The sequence below is a fragment of the Aspergillus pseudoviridinutans genome (genome assembly GCF_018340605.1).
Source record: "Aspergillus pseudoviridinutans IFM 55266 DNA, scaffold_8, whole genome shotgun sequence".
NCBI classification, from domain to species: domain Eukaryota; kingdom Fungi; phylum Ascomycota; class Eurotiomycetes; order Eurotiales; family Aspergillaceae; genus Aspergillus; species Aspergillus pseudoviridinutans.
In genome coordinates this window covers 1,703,871-1,720,572 of record NW_025091288.1, presented here as the reverse complement: position 1 = coordinate 1,720,572, position 16,702 = coordinate 1,703,871, and the positions used below count along the sequence as shown (strand labels likewise).

The 16,702-nt window shown below is 50.5% G+C and overlaps 7 protein-coding genes across 7 annotated transcripts; 5 read left to right on the top strand and 2 right to left on the bottom strand.

Annotated features, from left to right (window-relative positions):
* Positions 1-473: 473 nt before the first annotated feature.
* On the top strand, positions 474-1,721 carry Asppvi_010672 (UPF0183 domain protein; the record flags this gene model as incomplete). The annotated part of the gene is made up of 1 exon (XM_043306511.1): positions 474-1,721. The coding sequence occupies one exon, from the start codon at positions 474-476 to the stop codon at positions 1,719-1,721; it is 1,248 nt and encodes a 415-aa protein (XP_043162446.1).
* A 274-nt stretch (positions 1,722-1,995) lies between these two features.
* Asppvi_010671 (isoleucine--tRNA ligase ISM1) lies at positions 1,996-5,139 on the top strand (the record flags this gene model as incomplete). Its single annotated transcript, XM_043306510.1, has 1 exon — positions 1,996-5,139. The coding sequence occupies one exon, from the start codon at positions 1,996-1,998 to the stop codon at positions 5,137-5,139; it is 3,144 nt and encodes a 1,047-aa protein (XP_043162445.1).
* Positions 5,140-5,916: 777 nt separating this feature from the next.
* Asppvi_010670 (opsin family protein) lies at positions 5,917-7,036 on the top strand (the record flags this gene model as incomplete). The annotated part of the gene is made up of 5 exons (XM_043306509.1): positions 5,917-6,053; positions 6,104-6,170; positions 6,220-6,707; positions 6,761-6,895; positions 6,955-7,036. 5 exons carry the CDS (start codon positions 5,917-5,919, stop codon positions 7,034-7,036), a joined length of 909 nt encoding a protein of 302 aa, XP_043162444.1.
* Positions 7,037-9,363: 2,327 nt separating this feature from the next.
* On the bottom strand, positions 9,364-10,871 carry Asppvi_010669 (uncharacterized protein; the record flags this gene model as incomplete). Its single annotated transcript, XM_043306508.1, has 3 exons — positions 9,364-9,868; positions 9,924-10,659; positions 10,754-10,871. 3 exons carry the CDS (start codon positions 10,869-10,871, stop codon positions 9,364-9,366), a joined length of 1,359 nt encoding a protein of 452 aa, XP_043162443.1.
* Positions 10,872-12,645: 1,774 nt separating this feature from the next.
* Positions 12,646-13,657, bottom strand: Asppvi_010668 (40S ribosomal protein uS5; the record flags this gene model as incomplete). The annotated part of the gene is made up of 3 exons (XM_043306507.1): positions 12,646-12,903; positions 12,969-13,226; positions 13,394-13,657. The coding sequence occupies 3 exons, from the start codon at positions 13,655-13,657 to the stop codon at positions 12,646-12,648; spliced, it is 780 nt and encodes a 259-aa protein (XP_043162442.1).
* Positions 13,658-14,197: 540 nt separating this feature from the next.
* On the top strand, positions 14,198-14,967 carry Asppvi_010667 (Mpv17/PMP22 family protein; the record flags this gene model as incomplete). Its single annotated transcript, XM_043306506.1, has 5 exons — positions 14,198-14,208; positions 14,267-14,321; positions 14,374-14,479; positions 14,561-14,866; positions 14,924-14,967. 5 exons carry the CDS (start codon positions 14,198-14,200, stop codon positions 14,965-14,967), a joined length of 522 nt encoding a protein of 173 aa, XP_043162441.1.
* Positions 14,968-15,831: 864 nt separating this feature from the next.
* On the top strand, positions 15,832-16,702 carry Asppvi_010666 (eukaryotic translation initiation factor 4E; the record flags this gene model as incomplete). Its single annotated transcript, XM_043306505.1, has 3 exons — positions 15,832-16,041; positions 16,097-16,168; positions 16,232-16,702. The coding sequence occupies 3 exons, from the start codon at positions 15,832-15,834 to the stop codon at positions 16,700-16,702; spliced, it is 753 nt and encodes a 250-aa protein (XP_043162440.1).

The following is a 16,702-nucleotide window of genomic DNA, read 5'->3' as shown; positions in this document are numbered from 1 at the left end:
TGGACACCTGAAGTATTATTTAGTGATTTCCATTACATTGCCTATCTGTGGAAAGACGTTCTGTACATGTACAAGTGGCTCCCCGCCATTCACATGTCTACCTCATGATGAGAATCAGTCCCTAATCACCATGACCGCCCCGAGAGCTCCCACGCAGGCCCAGATATCCCCTGGGAAGGGACTGGGCTTCATCAGCATGTTCCCTCTGTTACTCTTCTTTGCTATGGAGCTAATCATGAATAGCGCTTGGTGCTTCCCTCCACAATGTTTTAACTCGTGTAAAATCACATCCACACGTCTACCCCGCGGTCGATCTTGCTTACTCCTCCTCTGATCCCCTGCGGAAGCCAGTCATTCTACAGCTACCTTCAAATGGCCTTCGCCTGCGGTTTGATGGGCCTGATCAAAGGCTACGGCTGATTGAGGTGCTAGACTTTTCGAAAATCACTTTGGTTTACAAAAATCAAGAAGTAATGAAGGGCGTGAAACCACAAGAACAAGCCGCTTCGCAACAAGGTCCTAGTTTTCGTCATATCTACAATCGCCTCTTCGGGCCCTCCTACCCTGGCGAATATACACCTCCTAGTGATGGTCATTCATCATATGGGACATATGTGCTCTCCTATCCAGGAGTTGCGTTCTCGTTCCCTCTACAGAACTCAGCCTGGTCAGAGCAATGTGACTTTGTAGCACTCCTTTCTTCATCCGCAGCTTTGCCAGCGACGTCCATGGCTATATTCCAGGGCGCCTCATGGCCGGAGGCTCGGAATAAGTTATTCTCGCAGCTGCCGCAATATCCTCGGTCTCCAGCGCTGAGTGGCAAGAACCGTGATCTCGTCTCGGACGAGATTGAAGAGTTCATCATCTTCGGCGCTGGCAAAATGGAGGTAATCCGCAGATCCAGCCCTCCTACTTGTATCACGTTGTCGGAGACGACTCCACAGGATCTCATCGCTGAATTTGGACCACCTGATGCTATCTATCGAAAGAATGACCGGAGAATATCCATTCACCGGGCAGCCGGTGGTAATAATAGTGCAGCAGATGCGCTGCACATGAGCCCTTCCCCAGGTAGGGGGATCGATGTCACTGACACGGATCAATCTTCGAGCAACAGCGTCACTGATGACTCAGATGAGGAGATTTCCCCCCTCAATAGTATTGACCCTTCGTCGCTCCCTACTGAATGCTTCTTTAACTATTTCCATCACGGTTTCGATGCCTTTATCTCGTACCCCACTGTCGTCGGCCCTGCGTTTCCGGGATCTGATTTGTCCGACGTATCGCCCCCACCACCTTCTTCTCAACTCGTCGTCACTAAGATCATACTGCACGGAAATGTTCCAGGCTCATATCCCTTCAACCGTCATCGACGTAGTCGTTGGACGATCAGTCTCGATCCGGCAGGTGATGTCGTGACATCCGAGACCCCGTACGACGCGATTTCCGAGAAGTTGAGGGAGGTCTGGAAAGGATCTTATGCAAGCACTGCAGAGGAGCGGGCTCTACAACGGCCCATGGTGCTGAATCGCGGCTGGGGGGACAGTCCTGAAAGTAGTGTCGAGTTCCTCGGCGGTTGGGAGGAAACTACAGGCAGAGGACAAAGAAATGGTCATGATGGTCACGATGGGGGTTTGGGTAATACAGAATTATTCGGTTTTCCCGGGTTACTATTCGAAGTGATGAAGAATGGGGCTGTGAGCTGCTTGACAGTATATTGATTGCTGCTTGGGATGGTATAGAACTGGAGTCTGGAGTTCGCCTATCAAACTCGACATCACTTCATGAGTCACGACACATGAGTCACGACGTTGCCAATTAGATGATACCTTAATTATTTGCTCAATGGGAGTACATTTTTATAAAAGATAATGGTCTTATTTCCCAAGAGAATCTGTCATCTGGGTAACTTTGCAAAAGATCGACATAGTAAGGTATAGAGTTCCAGGCACTAAAGCTCTAGTGTTATCTCCGGTCGGCCCCAATCGGTCGAGGATGGGTCTCCACAATTATTTTTCATCCGTCTCCGCTCATAACTCCAACCCAAATCTTCAACGCGACCAACCTCAACCTCACCTCCGAGGCGGGATATGCTTCAGCGGTAGTATGCCGGAATTGCCTCGGTCGCTCACTCGGTCCTGGTCGTCTACGCTGAAACTCCCCAAGTCAACATTCCCCGCACGCGTGACGCCGGCCGACCAGACAAAATACCTACAGCGATGCACCGACGAGCTCTACGCCTGGCAGCGCCGTGAAAGGCCCGCCGACCGACCATTTGTATTGCACGATGGACCGCCCTACGCGAATGGCGACCTTCACGTTGGGCATGCTCTCAACAAGATATTGAAGGATATAATCTGCCGAGTGCAGCTGGCTAAAGGGAAGCGCGTTCGGTATGTGCCCGGATGGGATTGCCATGGACTACCCATTGAGCTCAAGGCGCTTGAGCTTCAAAAAGAACTTGGGAGCACCGGGGGATCCATCGGTGCGGCTGCTATTCGAAAAGCTGCACGTAAGCTGGCAGGGCGGACAGTCAAAGAACAGATGAAAGGCTTTCGAAGCTTTGGCGTGATGGCCGACTGGGAGGGCCATTGGAAGACTATGGACAAGGAATTCGAGAAAAGACAACTTGGTGTTTTTCGTGAGATGGTGGATAAGGGATTGATCTATAGAAGGTTCAAACCTGTCTACTGGTCGCCGTCTACCGGAACAGCGCTTGCGGAAGCCGAATTGGAATACAAAGACGACCATGTTTCCACCGCTGCCCTGGTCAAATTCCCTCTTGTCTCAGTCCCACCACAATTGGCTCAAGACCCTCTGGTACAGCTTAAGGACCTCAGTGCCGTCATTTGGACTACGACGCCTTGGACACTTCCCGCCAACGCTGTAATCGCTGTTCACGAATCCTTGGATTATACGATCGTTCAGTCGGATACTCACGGTCAGCTTCTTGTCGCTCAATCGCGGTTTGAGTACCTGGAACATATGCTGAAGGAGGATCTGACTGTTATCATTCCATCTATCCGTGGCTCAGAGTTAGCCGAGCAGACAAAGTATCGACCGCTTTTCAAGTCAACTGACGCGGAGCCGCAGCCGATCATAGCTGCGGATTTTGTCACTGCCGACTCTGGTTCTGGACTTGTGCATAGTGCCCCTGGTCATGGTATGGACGACTATGAAGCTTGTGTTCCTCGTGGCATTCCTGCCTTTGCTCCCGTTGATGACCATGGTAAATTCACCGACAAGGCCATGCCCAGTGACCCAGCAAGGCTAAGTGGGAAAAGTGTCCTTGGAGAAGGGACTGCCGCTGTGCTCGAGTATATTGAGTCGCAAGGCTACCTGCTGGCAAAACATCAGTACGAGCATAAGTATCCTTACGATTGGAGGTCGAAGCTTCCGATCATCATCCGAGCAACTGAACAATGGTTTGCGGATGTGGCAGACATCCGTAACAGCGCATTAAAAGCTTTGGACGACGTCAGATTTGTTCCCAGTTCCGGAAAGCAACGCCTGGAGAACTTTGTCAAGAACCGTAGCGAATGGTGCATTTCACGCCAACGTGCCTGGGGTGTCCCAATTCCCGCCCTCTATAACCGGGCCACAGGTGATGCTGTGCTCACTCGGGACAGCGTCTCGCATATCATGTCTGTGATCGAGGAACGTGGCATAGACGCATGGTGGACTGACGATATGAATGACCCTGCGTGGATTCCGCCGACACTGCGAGAAGAGTCTGGACCCGGCTACAGGCGCGGCACTGATACCATGGATGTGTGGTTCGATAGCGGTACGAGTTGGACAGAGATCGACACCCCTCCTCGCGATGGATACCCGGCGGATGTTTACCTAGAAGGCACCGACCAGCACCGCGGCTGGTTCCAATCCGGGCTTCTCACATACATTTCCCATCAGCTTGCCTCAGGGCAGACTGGTACTCCTCGAGCACCATTCAAGAATCTCGTCACTCATGGATTTACTCTCGACGAAGAAGGCCGCAAGATGAGTAAGTCCATCGGGAATGTGATTCATCCACAGTCAATCATGGACGGGACTCTTTTGCCCCCTCTTAAGCCGAGGAAAGGCAAAGGGAAGCAGCAAGAAAACAAAGAGCCAGTATATGATGCTCTCGGACCTGATGCGCTTCGAATGTGGGCTGCAAGCAGTGACTATACACGGGATGTCGTGATAGGAAAACAAGTGCTTCAGACCGTCAACACCAGCTTGCACAAATTCCGTGTGACCTTCAAACTTCTTTTGGGTGCTCTGTCAGATTTCCGGCCACAGCACCAGCTTCCATACAGCCAGTTGCAGCAAGTGGACCGCATGGCGCTTTTGCACCTGTCCGAGATGGTCCTCAGTTGTCAAAAAGCATGCGAGAATTTCGAATTCTACAAGGCTGTGAACGCAATGAACCGGTGGGCCAACCTTCAATTTTCAGCATTCTACATGGAGGCGATCAAGGACCGTCTCTATACCTGTGGGGAGAATAGCACCAGCAGACGCGCCGCTCAGACGACCTTGTTCCACATCTATAATTACCTTCAGGAAATACTGGCTCCCATCACGCCCTTACTTGTGGAAGAGACCTGGGAACATACCCCGGAAGCCATCAAGTTGCAATGCGAGCACCCATTGAAGCGTGTAGCCTCGACGCCTCCTGTCGACTGGTTGGACCAGTCTCTTGAGGCCGATTATCAGGATATCGCTGGGGTCGGTTCGGTTATCAAGGCTCTGCAGGAGCAAGCGAGAGGCAAGAAGCAACTAGGCTCTTCTCTTCAGTCCTTTGTTCATATCATATTACCTGAGGACAATTCGGCCGGATCCGCCCTGCAACACAATCTGGCAGAGCTCAATGATATGTTCGTTGTCTCTTCAGTCACGCTCGGCGCACACGGAGAGCCTGTCCCGCCTGCAATTCTTGACGCAGAGTGGCATTACAGCGACGTGTATGAACTTCCCAGTGGAGGGAAGGGAACTGTGTACATCTACACGCCACAAGCGGATAAGTGTCCTCGTTGCTGGCGCTATGTTGTCCCAGAACCTCAGGCTGATGGCGCTCTGTGCAATCGTTGCGAGGGCGTTGTGCGAGACCTTGATGCGTCAACTCCTGGCGAGACTGTTACCAATGGCGCTGCCTAATTTCTCTCCTGACCGTTCCGTCTGATTTCTTATTCGTCTGCTCGCGCTCTTAAATGAAACTAGCTATGTACTATGGTTTCCCGAGCTCGATTATGTACAGTGACCCCCCTCCATTCTGGTTCCAAATTTAGGTAGTATTACAACGGATGTGGACCACACATCACGTCGGGGATTGAAATGATACCTAGTCTACAAGAGTTACCTAAATTGGATCTTGATGTTCTTAGTTACAGCACGCAAGGGTGTCTTGAGAGGAAACTAGGCAGCAGTGGCATGACGCCGCGACTTCGCCGTGGCCAAGACCTTAAGCAGTTGTAGCTCAGGTAATCAACCATCTTGTGACCAGAATCTCATACTTATCCAAAATCCAGCTGCTTGCGGCCTGCATTAGCTCTAGAACCTTGGCGTTTGTAGGTATCAATGAGTGTTATTGGGTATGAAATGTTTTGCTGCACGAGTAGAAGAACTTCCCAGTTTTGATGACGCCACCATCGAGGTCAGCATGACGACTGTCCCCCGTAGCCCGCAAATCAATTCCCACAGAGTACGAACGCGGGCAAAATGACGACAATCGTACTACGAAAGCTCCTCTTTAAATTGATGTTAGCGGGGTGTGAATCTCGTTTTGACGTGTCGATCATCGAACTTGGTTATCCAGTGCCAGATCGGATCGGATATTGATCATCCCTCTTTGGAGCTATAAAGAGCGGAAGCGCCATAATTCTCGAAACTGAAGAACACAGTTGGAGGCATTACCGCGAATTTGCACTATTCAAGATGTTCGACTCGATGTTGTCTCATACGAAGGTTCCCTTGCCTACTGCGACCTCATCGGTAGCTCCAATACCTACCGTCATCCCCGGCGATACTCCTATCTTCCAGGAAATTGGAACCACTGGCAAGCGGACATTATGGTATGCATCTATTTGACGGATTTCGCCAAAGTCATGGCTAATAGGCTCAGGGTGGTTACGGTTCTCATGGGACTTTCGTCGCTGGTCTTCTATACACTTAGTGCTCGGGTGCCGTTGGTATGTACTAAAACTGTGGTAATCGAGGATCGAGACTCACATATCGCAGTCGAAGCGCGTCTTCCACACATTGGTCGCCATCATGACCACCGTCTCATTCATCGTCTACCTTGCCCTCGCAACGGGAAGCGGCATGGCCTGGAAACACGACTCTTTCAAGCACACCCACAAGCATGTCCCCGACACCACGCAGGATTACTTCCGCCAGGTTATGTGGCTACGCTACGTAAACTGGTTCATCACCGAGCCACTCAGCCTGATCAACCTGGCGTTGGTATCGGGCCTTCCTGGCGCGCATCTACTCGTCGCTATTGCAGCTGATTATGTTATGCTGGGCTCCGGACTGCTTGGCACCTTCGTGGGCCACACGCCGCGCAGATGGGTCTGGTTTACTGTCAGCGCTCTGGGATACCTGACTACGGTTTACCATATTGCAATCAATGGAGGCAAGGCGGCGAATAACAAGGATGCTCAGACTAGACGGTTCTTTGCGTCTTTGTCGGGTGTCTCTTTGATTGTCAAAGTGCTCTACCCAATGTATGTGACACCTTTTCTGAGAGAATGTGAAAGTGAGTAGCTGACATATTTAGTGCTCTCGCGGCTGGTGGCCTGGCTTTGAAGATGAACGTTGATACCGAGACCATTATCTTCGCCATATACGACATCTTCACTCAGGGCTTACTTGGGTACTGGTTGATCCTCGCACACGACAGCGCTCAGGGAATGTAAGTAGATGTCTCGCATGATACTCATACCTGACGTATGTCTGACTAATTCTTCTCAGATCTCTCTATGTTGACGGATTCTGGTCGAATGGCATCGGAAACGAAGGAGCTATTCGAATCAGCGAGGAAGAAGGAGCGTAAAGCTTGAATGCTTCGTGAATCAAATGAGCCGTGGGTTCAGCACCAATTGCACAGAAGTGCGACGAATGCTTATTACGAGGGCCTCACTAGTGAGGGCAAGAAAGGCGGGCTAGGTTTTTGAGAGCGTACATCAGTGTCTGTTTCTCTCATTGAGGAATTGCTATTTTGTGTGGAATGTATCCGCGATTAATCGCTTCAACTGTTACCTGGCTTTGATGATCATTGATGGTAATAAGAATGTATAATACATTTGATAGGTCGAGCAGATCGGGTTCTTTAATCTCTCATTTCAAGTTTACCTAGGTAGGGTTATGGAAATTCTGCATGGAGATGAACTCGGTCCACCCGTTCATACGCGCCGTATACTGGTGCTCCAACAGCTGCTGCGCCCACATCGACGACGCCCCGATATACCGCACCTTGCCCGACTTGACAACATCATGCAGCGCCTCCATCGTCTCCTTCACAGGGGATCAAACCGGTGGATCTGCAGCAGATCAACATACGGCAGATGCAGCCTCTTCAGACTCCAGTTGTATTTTTTGATCGCTTTGCCGAGAATCACCTCCGAGTCGCCGTTCGAGTAGACATAGTTGTGTTCCCAATCGGGAAAGAGGACCGACGCTTATCTGAGTAGCTTAAATCCGCGTTCGCTTAAGAGGCATACTCAGTATTTCACTCAACATCCTCTCATCTCCTGTCTAGACTATCGCTGCAATTATCAATTGACACTCTCGCTGCCAAGTCCGCTTCCCTAGTCGGCGACAGTTTGGTTGATAATTTGAAAATCACACTATATCCACTCGGGAGGGATGGATCCATTCGGCCGACTTCCTTGGTTCGTCCTACAAAATATTCTTTCGAATCTCACAGATTTGCCCTCGCTGTATAGATTGCATAATGCATCTCGTGTTGTCGCGGCATTCCTCCACGAGAATACCGATCTGTTCGCTGTGATTGTGGATGCGATTATCGGAAACCCTGCTCGCGAAAGGGGCCTGCTCCCACATGTTCAGCATGCAGTCAGGCTCTTGGTCCTTATCTGGACCCAAGCCTTAGATTTACAGCCCCGGCAGGCGAATGACGAAGCTGCAGAGCCAGTGGAGGCGTCATATACACACATTCTAAGCACCCTTCAATATGTTAGAGAACGGTTCCCCCAGAGAGAGCTTCCAATGGAGAAGACAATATCCAGGTCAACAACGTCAGCTATTCTTTGTCAACTCCTTGCCCTGATGAACCGTTTACAACGCATAGCTCATGCATGCTTTCATTTAATGATAGCTAGGTGCTTGAAGTTGCGGGTGGAGCAACTGCCCAAAAAGACTAAGTATATCAATACGAGGAGTGTAGTTGACCGGAGTCAACGCCCTCAGGGAATTCCTTATGTTCCTCTTGATATCGGACCAGCAACATGGTTTGAGGAGCAACGCTTACTTCACAGTTTACTCTGTATTGTTCTTTTCTATGAACTTCAGAAGACACACGCGGAATGTTCAGTTATAATAACAGACAGTCAGCCAGCACAGATATTGCTGGATGACAATGTGGAAGGGTTCTGGAAAACAATATTATGGATGTACAATAACGGGCAGGTCGAGCAGATAACAACTCTTCTTCAATGGCTAGATGAACAGGCAGGTGGGCGTGGAATGTTATGCTCCTGGTTGCTCTCCGGTTCAATTCCGGAGCAATTCAGTCATTGCTGCAGTCATTATACATCAATGACAGATGAGCAATGGGACAAGGCAGAACTGGATATGTCTGGTAGCCGATCTTCCCAAGGCACACAGTGTTTATGGCAATGCAAAACGCATAATTTATCGCCTCTTAGATGCGTACGCTATTCCGCCTTTCGCCCATATGGTCTTGTATTCTGGGATAGCATCAGATTGGACGCCCTGGGATTTCCAGGAACGAACAATTTGCGCGAATTGTTTTTCGCCTTGTCGTCCATACTTTCAGAAGAGGAGTGGGACGAAATATTAAGGCTGCAGCCCGTGACGCCACGGTACGACGAATTCGGGTATAGTGACTGACTTACGAACTGACTTATGTATAACTAATTGGGGAGAACGCTTAACAACCAGTTAAAATCTAAGAAATCTAAAACAAAAGATTGCCTCTGTGCCTCACCTTGAGAAATTGGCATTTCCTGCCAGTTAAGACCATAAGATACTCAGGATAGTGAGGGCCGTAGCGCCGTAGGTCCAAACCCTCACCCCAGTCGCGCGAGCTCAGGGCGGCACTGCTCACCTACTAAAACAAGAAGGGCAATGGCCCTGGTGGCCGTAGTTTCTGCTCGGAGGTAGAGATAACCGTTCGTGTTAATGATTAGCCTTTCTTCCCTGATACATCTCTTCATCTGTGACTCGCTTCTTCACAGAGTTCTTTTTCCGGAACGGGTTGCGCAGAGGAAGCTGTTTAAGGCTCTCAGACCCACGGAACGGCATCTCCCCAACTTTCTTCCCGCCCTTTAGCTCGATAACCTTCAACTCCCTGAGCGGGTCGATCCTTCGAGCGGGCACCGGCTCCGTCGATACATCGCGCGGGTAATGGATTGCCACCTTCCTCATCGGCCAGGGGAGGTAGAAGCCGGCGTCAACGCAGAAATCTTTGAAATTTATGCATTTGAGATGCTTAGGGTCAAACCAGTGAATGAATGGGTCAGCGTCGACGACGAAGCCGGTCAAGGTCAAGGTCTTGATGGAGAGGCGGTTCAGCGTACGGCCCATGACCATGGCGCGGACTTTGGCTTTCTCGATGGCGGTCTTGTCGAGGTACTCGCCGACTCCAATTTTGGGGTCGAGGGTCCCATCGCCTGCGTGACCGCTGTTGGGGCCATATTAGTCTCGCTCTGGAATCAATCGAGGGGTAGCTAGCTTACTAGTAGACCGGCTCGCTGTGATGTGATTCATCGAGCATCCAGCCGCCCTTGATGTAGGGCCATCTCTTACTAGCCCTGCGGCGGATCCGAGGCTCAAGCGCCATCCCCAGCTCTAACTCCTCGAGATCGGTATTGAGCCAGGCGGCCTGCCAGATATACTTCTGGTACGACTGCATCATCCCCGTGATTGTCAGCACGCGCAGGTTGCGAAACTGGCAAAGCGGGGCCATTTCTTCAATGCTGAGCATGTTCTCCTCGACGTCCTGACCCTCTTTGACGGGCCAGAAGACGTCGATTCCTAATGCGGTCAGGTCCTTTGGGAGGTGGTTCCAGGTTGCTCCGCCGCGGAAGTATATGAGAGGTCTTGCTGGTGTTCCTGGCTCCTGGGGGGTGGGGGTAGCCAGAACGGACTCGATCTTCTCGTTCCTCCTGCTACTTGCCATATTAAAGGGAGTGCGGAAGCGCCGACGGCGGGTTTCTGATGAAATACTCGGGGCTCGTGTTGGCGAGCGAGATTGAGAGCGCGAGCGCGAGCTTTTGCTAAAGTCAAAGAGACGGCTCTGAGAGAGGGAACTTCGAGCGTTGGAGAACGAGTTGAAACTCAGCGCATCGCTCATGCTAAAGCGACGGCGTTGCTTCTTTTCAACCTCTACTTCCTTCGCAACGTCCTCGATAGGCGGGAGTTTTGCAGGAGCCAGGTTGAAAGGGAACCTCAAATGTAAAGTTGAACTGCGATCTAGAGTATCATGTTAACAACGCATGAGCATTCATTGCTAGAACGAAAGTTGCAATATGTTGGTAGACTTGGGCAGGGAGGCGGAGGAGCTTACTGGCTTCGATGCTGTCGTTGATGGGCTGGTTGAACCGCTCTGCGTCTCTCCAGAAAGCTTCGCCAAGGAGTGTTGCTTTCCAGTGCGAAGAGAAGTCTTCGATTCTGTTTGTTTCCATTCCAGCAGTGAGATGTGCTCATTCAGGCTTGGTCTTGAGGGCTACCTCAAGATCAAGATGAGATCTGGGATGGAAAGTGATCAGATAGATGGCACAATTCAAGGAAGGCCGGAGGAGAGATCTTTGTACTGGCAAGTTTGGGACGAAGGATAGAAACAAAAACAGCTTCTGACCTTGATCAGTGTTCCTGTGAGGCGCGCGCTATGGTAGTGAATGCCATTTGTGTTCTGTGTCAGGGCAATAGGAGACCCTTCTGCCATTCCCAAATTATAAACCATTGCATCAGTTTGTCAGTCGAGGCTGTATCACATTCGGGCCTTGCTTGATCCACGGCGGACATAGACATCTGAGAGAGACAACGAGTTGAACTGTACTCGATCGTGTTCCATGCAGACCTTTTACTACTACAGAAGAGCTCCGACACAACTAGTTGTAATCCTGAGAGGAGGCCTCGGCCAGTTGACGCTCAGCCAAGTCTTAGAACCTCGTCTCAGTCAAGGAGTCAAGACCCTAGTCTCAATTACATGGTCAACAGCCGCGCCCGCAAGTCCTTTGAGAAGCTCCATAGCCTCAGCGTGGGTAGCAGGCTGACCTCGGGTCGTGTTAGTATACCTCTGCAAGACTAAACCACATCTTTCCTATCATGAGGCATGACGCAGTGACAGGGTATAACAGACCATTTCTAGCAATATGCCGCTCGTATTGTATGGCAGCATCGTAGGAAGCAGCAGCAGCAACCACATCACATCCTTTTCTGCCTCCGTTTCCACCGTATAGTTGGTCGTAGGCCTGGTCCTGCTCACTGTCAGAGCCTGGAAGAATATATAAGGTTAGTCAGCTGCGATGACAACATGGAATCTGGATAGAATGGCAGCACTACTGAACAAGCCCATGATGTCAGGATTATAGGGATTGGGAATGAAACGAAAACTGCAAGATCGGTTTAGACGGTTGTGTCGAAGGAGATATCGAAGGAAAAGGGGGAGAAGAAGGGTTAGACAGGAAAATTATGGTTTATATGTCGATCCTTCAGAGGTTATGGCGGGATAGAGGATGGGATGATAGAGATATATATCTTCAATTAAACGAAAAATGACCATACCACGGCACACTTCCTTACAACTTCAAGAGCTGTCAAAGTCAGAAATGCAAGCCATCTATTCCTCAGGCTATTGCATACGTTCGAAACCAAACAGGAGAGGGTGATCCAACCCTTGAGCGTCCATGGGTTGCTATTACACCACATCATAGCAAGTGATACGTAAAGCGTCTAGTTTCTGTGGATCAATATCGGTTCCACATCTAAAAGCAGGCAGCTTGATGTGAGAAATCCAGATCCTCGCAGTTGTAGTATCGGACCACGTGCTATCGTGCTGTCTTCCACTGTCGAAACAATCTACGAACATGGTGAGCCCTTGTTGGCAGGTAAGTATGCTTCGGTTCTAGGAAAGGAACCAATGACTTTGATCACCACTACTCGTACAAGGCAATGATCCAGCACTTAAGATGGTTCCTCATGTTTGTTCACGGAAAGAAGCTAGTGGTCATGACTGGCGAATGGGTAGCTTTATTGACTCCACGCTATTTTGCTTTTGTTTTCCCTTCCCGTGATAAATACATCCATGGACACCATAAGTAGCGTAGCCGAGCGTGATCGAAATCAAGTCCTGTCTAGCATCCCCGTTCTTCCAGCCAAAAAAGAAAAAGTTGGAACCCGTAGGAAAATAGTCCGATCAAAAACAGTCATGCAAATTTATCCCGTCACAGCACTAAATTAGTACTTCTTGCCCTGGCGCAGGACATCACTGAACTCCTCCAGAGGGCTCCGGATGAGCTTAGTCTCCTTCCACAGGTTGGGGGTGAGGAAGCCGTAGGTGTTGACGACGGCAAGGAAGGTAGCCTTGAGGGTGTTCTCGAGGGTCTTGGTGGAACCCGAGGACGAGGTGTAGGCGTCCTGGACACCGGCAAGCTGGAGGAGACGCTTGACAGCGGGGGAGGCAACGAGACCGGTACCACGGGGAGCGGGGATAAGCTATAATTGCGGTTAGACATGTGATATTCTGCAATACATAACTATCGCATTCGATCGTAACGTACTCTGACGGAGACGGAACCACACTTGGCGCTCTGCTTGACGGGCAGAGAGTGAGGCTCACCGAGGTTGGTACCCCAGTAACCTCTCCGGACGGGCAGAACGCTGAGCTTGGCAATGATGATGGCGGCGCGGATGGCGGTAGCGACTTCCTTGGAGGTCTTGATACCGAGACCAATGTGACCCTCGGAGTCACCGATGACAACGACGGCCTTGAAACGAGTACGCTGACCGGCACGAGTCTGCTTCTGGACGGGCTTGATCTATAGTTTCATAACCGTCAGCAACTGCCAATTACGCCCCAGTACATCGCGCAGATTCCGCCCAATCCAATCAATTCGAGAACACCATTTTCTTTCCCATAATCCACGAGTTTATCATGCACAATTGCTCTCAAAAGAATTCGCAAATGGAATTGTTCGTTTCGTACCTTCATGACCTCATCCTTGAGCTTAGGCAGGAAGAAGTCGACAATCTGGTACTCCTTGACGGGCAGAGAGTGCAGGTAGATCTGCTCCATGCTGGTGATCTTGCCGGCCTTGACGAGACGGCCAAGCTTGGTGACGGGCTGCCATTCCTTCTCCTGCTCCTTTGCGCCGCCGCGACGACCACGACGACCACGGCCACGGCCACGGTCACCACCACGGTCACCGCGCGAGCCAAATCCTCCACGTCCACGGGGAGCGTCAGCCATTTTGTATGTTGATGGCGATTGAGAATGAACCGGGGGGAGAGGTGTAACGGACGGGAGGTGTCGTTCGGAGGGGTTGTCGACGTCGAGGTTGACTTTGCTCGCTATCCACAGCTGTTTTGGGCCCTACGGAAATTTCGCTGGCGGGTGTGCTAAGCGAGCCAACAAGCCCTACGAGCGGTAACCCTATGCCCTAGCGGGTAGTCCCAATACGGTAAGCTGATCAGACCCGCATCATGTGACGGGTGGACTGCCCCCCCTTATGATGTTTGTGATGTTTTTCTCCAATAGTTTGCGGGCGTGGCGCTGATTTGTCCATGTTTTCCTGTTTTTGAGCACTGTAGTTACTAAATCTCCATCCTCTTATCGGCGAGAGTCTCGATACTTATCATCTGCTCCCCCATGATTTTCTTTTCCTTGGAGTTCTCATTGTCGCCTTCTTCTTCTTCTTCTTCTCTTTTTTAAAAGAGGATCTTTCTTTGTGAATTCATTCTAACACCATCGGTATTAACTGAACTCCCAAATAACTATTTTACGTCGGAAATGTTGCGGTGGTACGTCTCCATACAAACGGCATCGCCGTTCAATTGACGGAGCTAAGATCTATTCTAGGTATCAGACCAAGTTGGCTAAGCAGCCCATCCTCACGGCCAGCGTAACAAGTGCTGTATGATCCCTCCCTGCGGCGCTCGAAATGGTTTCGGTTGACAGAAGAATAGGTGCTTTTTGGTTGCGGAGATATTCTGGCGCAGCAAGCTGTTGATCGCAAGGGCTTCAATAAGCACGACATGGCAAGAACTGGACGAATGGCGCTGTATGGAGGAGGTGAGTTCCTGGACACGGAATACGAACACCCCGTCTTCCTCGATTCTTAGTCACGAGTCTGTTGCTAACAAGGATATCTAGCGATCTTCGGACCGGCCGCGACCACATGGTTCGCCTTCCTTCAACGAAACGTCGTTCTGAAGAGCMACAAAGCTACGATAGTTGCGCGCGTTATCGCAGACCAAGCCCTCTTTACTCCTACCCACCTAACCTGTTTCCTGACATCAATGGCAATCATGGAAGGCACGGACCCCATCGAGAAATGGCGTACCAGCTTTCTTCCCAGTTACAAGGCGAACCTCACTATCTGGCCTCTCGTTCAGGGCGTCAATTTCTCAATTGTGCCTCTAGAGTATCGGGTCTTGGTAGTCAACGTGGTTGCTTTAGGTGAGTTGTGTCCAGCTCAATCTTCTCGCTTTCACTCCGCTAATATGTCTGGATTAGGCTGGAACTGCATATTGAGTTTGATCAGCAGCGGCGAGAGATAATGTTCTTATCATTTGCAGCATTGCGCGTCACGATACCCCTTTCTGTACAAGTAGCATTTATCTTTTGGTCGGTTTCTTTTCTCTTGCTGGTTTGATGGAGGGTTCTTTCACTCATCGTATGGGCGCAGTGTTTTAGATTTTCCTTGTACAATCGCGGCAATATCTGCTTACGATCCTTACGATGCTTGGATTATGAGGCTGGTCGTTATGGGGTTCTTTAAGGATTTATAATGCCCCCTCTCAAAAGGTCATGGGGCATCCTGCGAACTTCCTATTTTACCTTAGATTCGGTTCTCTTTTGCCTTAGAATAGAATGAGTGTAGATGATCTATACTAGATCGACGTCTAGATTCACTAGGATATCACTTGATATCAAAATTGGCTTGGAAATAAGTTGGAAGTTCTTACAACAACTCTTTGTTAGCTTTGTTAGGGTTCAGGTCTGGGCGCCAGCCTATTAAAGGCCTAGAAAGGGGGCGAGTCCCAAAAGGGTAAAGTGCCACTTTCAAGCTGCGGCATCTCCAAACGCTTCAAAACTTCATCATTTATTATTTTCGCAAGACTGCATCACCGCCAACACACGACTACCGCTGTGATTCTGCCTGGAGCAGACAACAAACGACTGCGTGATCCCCGCGCATAAACCTATTCTCCTCCACCGTCTACCCTCTCGGACTTTCGCCTCTGGATCGCTCCTTCCTCGCGACCCCGTCAAAAATTGACTCTCACACCAAGACTTTTCTTCGCCCCTCCGACAACTCACGTATCTCTCTCTCCCCCCATCTTCCCCGAGCTCAAAGATCGTTCGACTGAGCCTCTTACGAATTTTCTTTCTTCTCTCAGATTCATAAAACCACAACCATAATGGCTGAAGTCTCAGAGAACGGTCCTGTACCGGTGAACGACGAGAACACCGCTCCTGGCGCCGCTACCGAACAGAAGGAGCAGACCGAGAAGACCGAGCAGACAAATGGCGATGCTGTTACAGTGTTCCATGACCCCGAAAATTTCAACGTGAAGCATCCACTCATGCACGAATGGACTCTCTGGTTCACGAAGCCCCCAAGTGGCAAGGTACGTGCGATAGCCTGCGGTGTAAGGGGACCAGCTAACACCGTTTGATTTGCAGGGCGACAACTGGAACGACCTGTTGAAAGAGGTCGTGACTTTCAACTCGGTTGAGGAATTCTGGGGTATCTACGTACGTCATTTCATTATCGATATACCCGACTGATGACCTATACTGACTAGGTATACTGGATAGAACAACATCACACCGACTTCTGAATTGGGCCTCAAGGCGGACTACCATCTCTTCAAGAAGGGCATCAGGCCAGAGTGGGAAGACCCCCAGAACAAGCACGGTGGCAAGTGGTCATACTCCTTCAAAGACAAGCGCTCCGTACCGATCGATGACCTTTGGCTGCACGCTCAACTGGCAGCTATCGGCGAGACGCTCGAGAACGATGGCGACAACGAGGTTATGGGTGTGGTCGTGAACGTGCGCAAGGGATTTTACCGTGTTGGTCTGTGGACACGGACGGTCGGCAAGAGCATTCCCGGCGACAAGAACAACGGCCGGACACCCGCTCAAGGGAAGGAGATCCTGGAAAACATCGGTCGGCGCTTCAAGGAGGTGCTACGCCTGAAGGAAGCCGATGTAGTCGAGTTCTCGGGACACACGGACAGCGCGCACAGCGGTAGCACTAGAGCCAAGGCCAAGTACACCGTTTAA